At 44.0% G+C, this 12,178-nt stretch overlaps 1 protein-coding gene across 1 annotated transcript in view; it reads left to right on the forward strand.

The window, feature by feature from the left end:
- The window catches only part of RPN2 (ribophorin II), a 139,093-nt gene that overhangs the window by 87,784 nt on the left and 39,131 nt on the right, over positions 1-12,178 (forward strand). The window contains exons 11-13 of the mRNA XM_085619188.1: positions 663-777; positions 9,038-9,232; positions 11,763-11,849. Coding sequence (XP_085475314.1) covers positions 663-777; positions 9,038-9,232; positions 11,763-11,849 — 397 coding nt within the window. The remainder of the gene's footprint in view (positions 1-662; positions 778-9,037; positions 9,233-11,762; positions 11,850-12,178) is intronic.

Consider the following 12,178-nt stretch of genomic DNA (forward strand, 5'->3'; position numbering starts at 1 on the left):
CTAGTGAGAGATAAGCCCTTTCCTGTAGTGATCTTCGAACAGGTATGAAAACATTCTGCAGTCAAAGCTTTTCCATAGGCGCGTAATTCAACTACCCTTTCCATGAACCCAGCTGCGTTCAGCTAAACTAGATAAACATGTTCATCCCAGGAATACGTTTATCTAAAGGATAAAGATAAGAGAGAAAAAGCAATAATGAAAATGACGGTAATTCAGCGGTGTCGGTGCAGGACCAGGCGTAAGGCCCTACAATCACCCATCAGCATGTGGTCATCCACCACTGTGCACAACCTACAGTGGTGCGCAAAGAAGGTTGGATGCAGCCCCTCCAGTCAGCTCCCACTGCATATGCCGAAAGACCTTGCAGTTCGGGAGGGGGGTTGCTGCGCTGCGACTTGGGCTCAGGACCGTGGTATATGATAAAAAACCAAAAATTACTAGAAAACATGTAGGTTGGAGAGAAATTATGGACAGAACCCATAGATGGATGTAAGTTCGTAGAGTGTGTTGCTAATGTGCATGCTCTGCATACTCCTGCAGTTGACTGACTTGTCCTGGATGTTTGAAATTTGTACTTCTTTGAAGACTTGTTGATCAGTATGTGACATGAAACTTGTATCAAACTCTACTTTGCTTCACTTATTTTACTTCTTGCCATTTAGGGTGGCTTATCCATCCAAAGCCAAAGGATCGCTCACCGCTGACAGTCACCAGAACCTTGCCTTGTCTTTCCAGTTGACAGATGTGAACACTGGAGCTGAAGTCTCCCCTCATCAGGTAAGTCATAGACACTCCTAATTTCTTTTCAGAAGCAAGTAATTAGAGAGAAAAAGGCCTTCAGTGTTTTCTCATTGTTAAATAAATTATATGTTTGAGGCATATGATCTGTAGATCGCATACTTGTGCATAGATCGCCATCTGGTGTTGGGCTCAGATGTTTGCACTTTTTGTCTTGGAAGAAGTTCTTTGTAGTCTCGAGATAGGTGACTCCTCCTTGAGATCATAGTGCGCATGGGCATCGACTTCACCCTCAGACTGTTTTTTTCCGCCATCGGGTTCGGATGTAAATTGCTGCGCTCCGGATCAGTGTCGTACTTGATACCCCTTCGACGCGCAGCCCTTCACCGCTCGACGGTATTGTTCTGATCGCGTTCCCCTTCGACGCGCATCCAAAGTATTCATCACAACTTCGATTCCGGTCGTTCACGCGGGCCGTTGGGCCCATCGACGACACCATCAGGCCCTGCAGTCAATGGAAAGAACTCCATTTAAAAAATGCCCTCTGTGTGGTGCGAAATTCCCACACACTGATCTCCACGAGGTCTGTAACCTCTGCCTCTCTCCAGAACACAAGGATAAAGACTGCGAGGCGTGTGCTTTCTTCTGATCGAAAAAGACCTTACGTGATCGCCGGGCTTGACGTCACATAATGTCTCGACCAAAGGCTGCTGCCCCCGCCCCAACAAAAATTCAAGAGAAGGCTCTGGTAACACCTTCACCTTTGGGCTCAGGTTCACACCGGGACAAAGCTTCTGATGCCCCACCCTCGGGCCCGACTCTGAAGCCTAATGTAAAGCCTTCCAGCAGCTCGGAACAAAGCCAGCTGCTTACCGGTACTGACAAACAATCTCCGGCACCGAAACACAGGTCCAAAATAGACACGTTGTCATGCCCTGATACATCGGCACCGAACACGACTTTGACGCCGAACCTTTCGGCACCGAAACACGCCGAGAACAAGCCCTCGAACCCAAAGAAATCCCATAAAAATTCGGAACCAAAGAAAATTTCGGAGTCAAAAACTCCACCGAAGCATAAGGAGACCAAGACCCCTCCTAAAGCTACAGAGACTAAGTCAAAGCACCATTCAGAAACAAATTCCTCAGTGCCGAAGAAAGACAAGGGCTCCGAAGAACTGTTTCACCCAGATCCACCAGGTCCGAAACAAAAGACTCTACATATTGACCCTGTTACAGGTCAGGTGACAGCATTGCCACCTAGGAAGAGGAAATTGGATACCTCAGAAGCACCTGAGCCACCCTTAAAAAGAAAGGACATGGCAACTTCACCTTTTAGACCCTCCTCACCTCCTCCAGCACTTCCAACTGTGCCATCTTCTCCAGCACACTCTCCACTACCTTCTTCACCTCCACCACAGGAAGATGAGGATGCCTTGGGTGATGGGGATGGGGGGGGGAGACCCACAAGGGGATAATGACGTTGATGACATTAAGAGTATTTCACCACCTGATCCATGGGTGTATTATGATGAGGCCCCAGATATACCTGAGCCAGACTCGTACCCTTCTAAGCCATCCCCTCTGGACGACAACATAGGCTTTGCACAACTCATAGACAGAGCAGCCAAATACCCTGGGGTAGAATTACACTCACCTCCTTCGGACGAAGATTTTCTGCTAGAGACTTTCACACAGACACAAAGGGCAACAAGTACTTTACCTATGCTCAAGCATATGATTAAACATGTCCCTGATGTATTTAAAGACCCTGTCAGGGCTAGAGTTTTCAACCCCAGGGTTGATAGAAAAAATATAAAGCAGCCCCAAATGATGTAGCTTATATCAAGGGGAAGCTCCCTCTAGATTCTCTAGTAGTTACAAATGCCCGTACACAGTCAAACTCCCAGGCAACAGGTGATGCCCCTCCGCCAGATAAAGAATCTAAATTACTGGCCGCATCTGGTAAACGGGTTGCGTCACAAGCGGCAAATTACTGGTGCATTGCTAACACCCAAGCTTTACTAGCCTGGTACATTAGGGCTTATTACGATGAACTGGAGACATTTATGCAACATCTTCTAGAGCAATATAAGGCAAAAGCCAACGACCTCATACAGGAGGGAAAGCTCATTACCAACACCTCCTTTAAATGTGCTCTTGATGCAGTGGACATGGCATTTCAGGCTGTTATCACAAGCATTTTACTGCGCAGGCACGCATGGCTACGCATATCTAGTTTTAAACAGGAGGTGCAGTCTCAAATTCTTAATCAGCCTTTTGTTCAAGAACACCTATTCGGCCCTACTGTAGACACATCTTTAGAAAAGATGAAGAAAGACACTGAGACAGCTAAATCTATGGGGGCCCTATAGTTACCAACAACTAGAGGCTCCTTTTGTTGCTCCTTTTATAGGGACGCATCCAAAACAGTTGGTGCAGACAACTCTTCATCATACAAAAGCCCCACTCAAACTTCCTCTAGCAAAGGATATTTTAGAGGATGATACAGAGGCAATGACTCCAAAGGAAGAGGCCGCGGTAATAACACCCGCTCCTCTCCTACCACAGAACAGTAACTTCCCACCACTTCCCCCCCGAACATTCCACTCCAGTCAGGGGAAGAATATCACAGTTCCTACCTGTCTGGAAATTCCATCACCACAGACAGGTGGGTGAGACAAATTATCCAGTATGGTTACTGCCTGGAACTCAACTCTACTCCTCCACACATACCACCCATACAGCGTCCCATGTCCACGGAACATCTCACGCATCTCAAACAAGAGGTTCTCTCTCTATTGTTCCCATACAACATCAAGGCACACGGGCTTACTCCCTTTACTTTCTCATCCCAAAAAAGGATGGTACTCTCAGGCCAATATTAGACCTCAGACTGTAGAACCTGTACATGCAATCCGACCACTTTCACATGGTCACTCTCCAACAGGTCCTCCCATTACTCCAACAAGGCGATTTCCTTGCCACCCTAGATCTCAAGGACGCCTACTGTCACATTCCTATTCACCCTGCTCACAGGAAATATCTACGGTTTGTAGTACACGGTCAGCACCCAGGGTCTTCACAAAATGACTTGCAGTAGTAGCAGCTCACTTGCGAAGACAACACATTAATGTTTTTCCTTACCTCGACGACTGGCTTATAAAAGCCAAGTCATGCAGCAATTGTGTGCACCACACACACCAAACAATCCAGCTGCTGCACCGCTTAGGGTTCACAATACACCTCACCAAGTCACATCTTCAACCGTCCCACACCCAGTAGTTTCTAGGCACCACAATAGATACTTCCAAAGCCCTTGCATACCCCAATCCAATCAGGATGGCAACCATGCAAACTCTCATAACAAGGTTTCAACCTCCACACTCACTGCCAGCTCGAGTGTTTATGCAACTAATAGGAATGAAGTCCTCTTGCATATTAATCGTACCTCATGCAAGACTCTAAATGCTTCCCTTACAGGAGTGTCTAGCATTTCAGTGGAACCAGGCTCAAGGTCAGCTTACAGTTCTGGTGTTGGTAGACAGCCACACACATCGCTCTCTGCAGTGGTGGAACACACAAAACCTTTCCAGAGGGCGGCCGTTCCTAGTCCCGGTTCCACAGATAGTGCTCACAACAGGCTCACCGGCTGGGCAGCTCTTCTCCTAAACCACACCCTTCAGGGTATGTGGCCCCATCAGCAAAAAATGCTCCACATCAATCACCTCTAATTACTGGCAATTTTTCTTGCACTAAAATAATTTCAAGTATACCTCGTACGCAAAGCTGTCCTTGTCCACACGGACAATATGACAGCAATGTATTGTATACAAAAACGGGGGACACACACTCTGCAGCTTTCACGCCTAGCTCAAAGCATATGGAGATGGGCCGTTCCTCAAAAGATATACCTCCTATCAGAACATCTTCCAGGACAACCCAATCAGATTGCGGATCTGCTCAGTCATCAGAGACAGCAGATCCACGAATGGGAACTTCATCCGCAAGTTCTTCATCCGTTTATTCAGCTTTCGGGCCAACCAGATATAGACCTGTTAGCCACACATTTAAAAGCAAAATGCCCAAGCTTCGCCTCCAGGTATCCACACCCATTGTCCAAAGGCAATGCGATATGGATGAACTGGTCAGGCAGATTTGCGTAGGCTTTTCCGCCTCTCCCGCTCATTCCCTTACTGGTGCGCAAGCTCAAACAGTCTCTCACAATGATCCTAGTTGCTCCCACATGGTCATGACAACCATGGTTCACAACCCTGCTGGAACTCTCAGTAGTTCCACATCAAAAGTTACGCCTTTGTCCAAAGCTTCTCACACTGAACCATGGAGAAATAAGGCATCCAGATCCAGCTCAACTGAACCTAGCGATCTGGCTCCTGTTAGTTTGGTTACCTCAACCTCCCGCCGGACTGCATGAATATCATTAAAGAAGCTAGACGTCCTACCACTAGAGCGTGCTATGCAGCTAAATGAAAAAGGTTTGTTATTTACTGCAATAATAACGCAATCAATCCACTAGATGCCTCTATCCAAAACATTATTTGTTACCTCTTGCATCTACAAAAATGTAATCTGGCATATACATCTATACGATTACATCTTGCCGTCATAGCTGCTTACCTACAAAACAGACAACACTTGTCACTCTTTAGAGTACCTGCCATCAAAGCATTCATGGAAGGCCTTGAAAGGATAATTCCTCCCCGAGTTCCACCTTCTGCTCAATGGAACCTCAACTTTGTCCTTACCAGGCTCATGGGTCCCCCATTTGAACCTTTGCATAAATGTGAATTACAATTTCTCACATGGAAAGTAGCTTTTCTTATAGCGATCACATCTCTCAGAAGAGTTAGTGAACTCCAGGCATTAACCATACAAGAACCATTTTTACTGCAATAATAACGCGATCAATCCACTAGATGCCTCTATCCAAAACATTATTTGTTACCTCTTGCATCTACAAAAATGTAATCTGGCATATACATCTATACGATTACATCTTGCCGTCATAGCTGCTTACCTACAAAACAGACAACACTTGTCACTCTTTAGAGTACCTGCCATCAAAGCATTCATGGAAGGCCTTGAAAGGATAATTCCTCCCCGAGTTCCACCTTCTGCTCAATGGAACCTCAACTTTGTCCTTACCAGGCTCATGGGTCCCCCATTTGAACCTTTGCATAAATGTGAATTACAATTTCTCACATGGAAAGTAGCTTTTCTTATAGCGATCACATCTCTCAGAAGAGTTAGTGAACTCCAGGCATTAACCATACAAGAACCATTTTTGCAAATACATCACAATAAAGTGGTTCTTAGGACAAACCCCAAATTCCCACCAAAAGTAGTTTATGCTTTCCACCTTAACCAGTCTGTTGAGCTGCCAGTCTTTTTCCCTCAACCAGACTCAGTAGCAGAACGGGCTCTTCATACACTAGACGTCAAAAGAGCTATCCTTTACTACATTGAAAGGATAAAAACTTTTAGGAAAACTAAACAGCTTTTTGTATCTTTCTCACCACCACATAAAGGCAATCCCATATCAAAAGCTGGAATTGCCAGGTGGATCGTTAAATACATTCAGATATGCTATCAAAAAGTAAAGCGTACGTTATCCGTTCCCCCTAGAGCGCATTCTACACGCAAACTAGGAGCTTCTATGGCATTCTTAGGGAACATTCCCCTAGATGACATCTGCAACTTGGGCTACACCACACACTTTCACAAAACACTATTGTGCAAAACAACAAGCTAGTGTGGGCCAGGCTGTATTAAGAACACTTTTTCAAACCACGCAACAGATACAGGTAGCCACTGCAAAGGAGGTAACTGCTGTATAGTCTATGCACAAGTATATGATCTACAGCTCATATGCCTCGAACGAAAAATGCCACTTACCAGTATGCATCTGTTATTGGCATGTAGAGCTGTCGATTCGTATACGCCCACCCGCCTCCCCGGATACCTTTATCTGTTCCAATACTATCTTACTTAGATACATCACACATGGACATCTTTTCTGTTTTTTCACAAACTCCACTATCACCCTCTATGGCGAAAAACAATCTGAGGGTGGAGTCGATGCCCATGCGCACTATGAGCCCAAGAAGGAGTCACCTATCTCGTGATTACAAAGAACTTCTTCCAAGACAAAAACAAAGTGCAAACATCTGATCCCAACAGTCTATGCACAAGTATGTAGAGCTGTAGATTTGTATACGCCCACCCGCCTCCCCGGTTACCTCTATCTGATTCAACCCCTTCCTTTGTAACTATGGGTCTCATCACCGTAAAGGTACCAGACCTAGATGGGTTTTTCGTATGGCTCGGGTGTCCAAGGGTGAAAAACCGGGTGCAGAACATTTTGAAAATTTGGAAAGCAAAGTGGCTGTCTTTTCGCCATAAGTATCACAGCTTGGCTTACTGGAAACATGCAACAATCCTATATTTTCAACGTCTGTACTTCATAAGGTTTCTATCATCTGCCGTCAGATAGCCTCACCCTGGTTGGCTGGCCAGGCCAGTGCTCTGTACAAGACATTTGTCAGATTTTCAACTTTTCCCCCTAAAACATAATAGTTACCTTCAGGTTTCCATGCATACAACCACCCAAGACTTGGCCCTAAGCTGCATTTCCTGAGGTCTAGGATTCCATGTGGAGATGTTGGCAGTATTTAGTCTCAGGTCAGTTGTCTCCCAGGGAAACCTGCACACCCTAGACATTTCTGAAAGCTACTGAGGCAGAGAACTCCAGCCTGATGTGGCTTGTATAAATCCCAACTTGTTTTATTACCCAGAACCTCCTGCGAATGTCAAAGTAAAGGTTAAAAAGAAATCGCTTTGCTGTTACTGTGAATGCCAGGCAAATCGCAAAAGTCCTACTATCCTATGTTCCAACACTTCCCTGAAGAAGTGGAACCCTGCATGTGTGAGGCACCTGTGGCACGGCAAAGGATTAGAAAATTGTGACTATATTAAGGCCAAATTTACACTATATTGACTTCACACAATCATTTTATTTGGTCAGTTCTGTCAGTTACCATAGGCCCACCTATACATGTGATGTACTGCTTCTTTTGGTAGAAGTGTGGAAATACTGGTTGTGGTAGTTTTGCTGTTTGCAACACATTCTGGAACATTCTATCACAGAATTGTGAGGAAATATGTTTAACTTTTGCAAGGAATTCTGAAGTAAGAAAAAGAGGAGGCATTCTTGCAAGCCACCCCGCCCAGGACCACTCCAGATGTCTATTGTTCGTAAATGTCTATGGTTGGTAGGTTTCCCTAGTTTCCAGATTAGCCTCAGACCCACATGTATATCACTGCACCCTAATAAAGGGATGTACACTGTTTTCGATTTTTTCTTTAGATAAGAAAAAAACCCTAATTATGTCTGGACTCCTGGCTGGCCCACAAACTTATTTATGTGCTCCAACAAGGAGCCGTGGTCTGTTTAGATTTTTCGGAGACTAAGAAAACATCGAAAGACCTTCTGGCTACTTCATGGTGCGCAGATTTATGTTTCTGCCCTCCAACTAAGAACCTGGCAGTGTGGATTGTTTCCAATGCTAAAAAAAAATCCAAACCACATCTGGTTCCATGCTGGTGCACAGTCACACAGCGCCTTACTCTTCCAGTGCTTCTCTTGGACATAGAATCATTGGGAGATGCTTGACAAATTGAATCAGAAAGTGGGCACTGAGAAGGTAGGGTGTAGAAACAATCTAGTTCATCCCATTCCAATCTCTACCTCCTTATTCGTTTATTCTTTTAGTGGTTGATTGGAAGGATTGTGGGAGGAGGAGGACTGCTCCTCTAACTTTCCCCCACTAACAGGACAAAGGGCATGAGCTGGTGGGCATGCATTGGAAGTAGCTGGGACCCATAGCAGCTGCCCATAGCCTTTCAAATAGCCATGACCACCAGTTTGATTCTTTGACTGAAAGTGGGCTTGGAAATCCATTCATTACCCATCCAATGTATATGTGGGTGTCATCACTAGTGGCGTGGCATGCTTATTAAATATGTGGCCAGAAATGAGCACCAGGCTGCCTCATTGTGGAGTTTGCCAATAGGCATCCAAAGGGTTTAATTTCGTGATCAACGGTTTGAGTGAGTCTGCATGTGTATCCTTACTACACCCAGTATGTAACTTTAGTGTTTATAAATTTCCAACAGATTTATCGTGCACAAAAAAAATCTTTATCCTATTAAATTGACACTAAGTCTTGTGTGTGGTAATTTTTTCTGCCCTCTGTTTATTCCTCACATTGTCGCCTTAGACGTTTGTCCGCCTACACAATCACAAGACTGGGCAAGAGGTTGTATTTGTCGCCGAGCCAGACAACAAGAACGTCTATAAGTTTGAGCTGGATCCCACGGAAAGGAAGACTGAGTTTGATTCAGCCTCTGGCACGTACACACTTTATTTGATCATTGGAGATGCTACTCTAGAAAATCCCATCCTTTGGAACATGGTAAGTCGCTCAAACATCCTTTGTGTGCCTTCTGTTACTGAAATCTGCGTTGCCCTTTGCCAAGCATTGGCTATTTTCACGGCAGCAAACTTAAATGAAAACTTCTTAGAAATGGCATGCTAATTCCAGTAATGGGAATATTTAGCAAATAAAGAAATAGCTTGGGAAACCGGTGTATGCCTGTCTGGTTTATTCGGTCTCTTAAGTGCTAATTTGTGGGCTGTTTGTCAGGGTCTTTGAGGAATGTTTATAAATGAGAGAAGTGTTCTATGTATCTGGAATAGTCTTATTGTTCAAATTGCACACATTCAACAATTAACAGTTTTTACATCCTGCTAAAAAAAAGTATAAGTATTTAGACTTTGACATCAGTTCTCTGTAGAGTCACAATAGTTAAAGCATGAAAAAAAACAGCACTAGACACATCAGACAGGATGAGAGCATCTCAGTGAATGGAGGTGACTGATGAGCTAACTGTTAGCCACAGTGTAGCTTCTTTAAAAAAAAAATTAAACTAGGGGAAACAAATCCATCAGATCATGTAAATGCTCAATCACTTGCTGACGCTGAATGTGGTCAGCCTGTCTGCATCTCCTTACCCATCCCTGTAGTGCCAGTATCCACCACCTTCTGCCCTAGAAGGTCCAGTCATTCTTGGAATTATATTTCTACCATTCTTGGCTCTGAAGATATAAATTCTTATCTGCACACTCAGGACCTACCCCTAAAGAACCGGATCATGTTGGTCCCTCCACCAGAAATTATTAAGTGAGACATGTTTCCAAGATACAGTCCTTTAAAGAAAAAGGCACCCTGGGTCCATCCTGGTGAGTAGAGGGTCGCCTCCGATCATTTTTAAAACCATTAACTTTACGAGGTGAAGCACCAGGTGTTTGTATGGGAGATTTTTGGGTTACTGTAGAGACTCCTTTTATTTTGACCTTTTTACTCGTGTAGTCCCCAATGCTGATCTAGGCTCACCCAAACTAAGCTGCAAAGGAACACATTTCCTATCACACCAATATTATTAATAAGCTACACTTCGATCTAAACCGCAGTACCATTTAAAAAACTTTTTCTCAGCCCCAGAAGGTACTAGTAAATTGGTTTGCTTTTTCCCTCCAAAGGTGAACCACTGACTTGATATTGTCGTACTGTTTTCGAGTTTCTAAATCCATCCATGTTCTGAAGAAAGCCTTAACAGTCAAGCGTCCAGAAATAACACCGTGATTATCCATACAGTGTGCCTCAGTATTGTGGCCCTGGGACAGTAACTAAGCTGAATACTGACCAGTAATCAAATGCTTGCTCGAAGACCCTAAGAAAATGCCTATGATTGGTGACCATAACAGGTAGCGGTTACAATCACAGTGGATCCAACTCATTTTGGCGTACGACCTTCTTCACGCTGCCCACCAGTCTTCATTATCAAGTGTATTTTATGCAAATTATAGGTTAAACTCTGCACCAATCTTTACTCTTCTTCTAAAAAACCAGCGAGGGTGCATATGTGTTTAGTAGCTGTTGAGGAGCAAATACATCCAATGGGAACTGGACTGAGAAATCAAAAGCAAGCACCCCAGATGCTAACTGACTTTGAAACTTACCGATTCAGTTCTGTCGGGTACATGTGATGAGCAAGCGACACAGGAAAATGCCGTAACATGTAGTTAATGGGTCCATATGTCACACATAAATGCCCTTTCTATACCTATTGATTGTAGACTGTGATCTTTCACAGTTAGTAGGACTTTGCACACCTAGTGGCCATGGACTGTTTGCTCCTTCCAAGTTGATTATGCTATCCCCATACATTGGATCTTGGCAAGTGAGTAGCTTCTGGCAGATGCTCTAGCTACATGTATTGCTCACAGACTGTAGATTGTCACATGTGGATTCTCTGCCTATTTACAAATCAAATTTTAAGTACAAGGTATATACTCCTGTACTCACTTATTGTATGGAATTGGGACGAAGTACATACAGTGCCAATGTTTACTGATCTAGATTGATCAAGCCAATTACAGAGCAGAAACAGTTTGATGTTCCATGTGATGTACACATTTTGTGAGCTGAGTCATTGACAATTTGAGATGAAATATATGCGTGCTCACACCTGTGAACTGTGGTTGTAGCTGAAATCATTGTCTGGACCAAGTGGCCAGAGCTAGTTAACTCATACAGGTGAATACACTGCCCACAACAAGGCCTTTTGGACCAAATCTAATCCTACGTGGTCATGGAGCTTGCAACGTGTCTTTAGTAAATGGGTGGTTCACATTTCACAAATGTATATTACAGTGACGACATTGGTGCCCAGACACATGTTCTAACAAGCAATTGGGCTTTTAAACACATAACCATTGTAATTCAAACATATGTAGGCAACCTGGAACAGATGTATATTTCTGCTTTTTTGGTGCCTAAACCCAGCAAGCTTTGTGCTGCCTCAGCTGTGTTTTTTTTAGAGGTCACCCGATAATCACAGTTGGTTCAGCTTCTAAAACCATGTTTCTGTATTTGTTTATAGGCTGATGTTGTAATCAAATTCCCAGAGGAAGATGCGCCAGCAACTGTGCAATCCAAAACCCTTTTTGCTCCCAAACCGGATATCCAGGTAATTCCAATTAGAATCTTTGCCCCTAGTTCCCATGCTCTAATCAGACTCATTTGCAGCAATGGTACTAAGGGATTCTGGTATTTATTTAAGCTGTATGTGTGGGGGCAGGAAATGTTCAGTTTTGATAATCAGCCATACTCATTTCTTAGCTGATAACATGCATAATGTTCTAGCAACACTAAATCCCTGGTCAGTCGACACACTACTCTTATTTGTTGGAGCATGACTGCTTGGTTGTGAGGTCGTGTTGCTGCCTATCCTTTTCTGTTACACTAATTGGGTCATTGTATAAGTAAAGTACACCTTTTATATGCTTCTGAACACGC

This window comes from Triturus cristatus, chromosome 7, assembly GCF_964204655.1.
Source record: "Triturus cristatus chromosome 7, aTriCri1.1, whole genome shotgun sequence".
Lineage (NCBI taxonomy): Eukaryota > Metazoa > Chordata > Amphibia > Caudata > Salamandridae > Triturus > Triturus cristatus.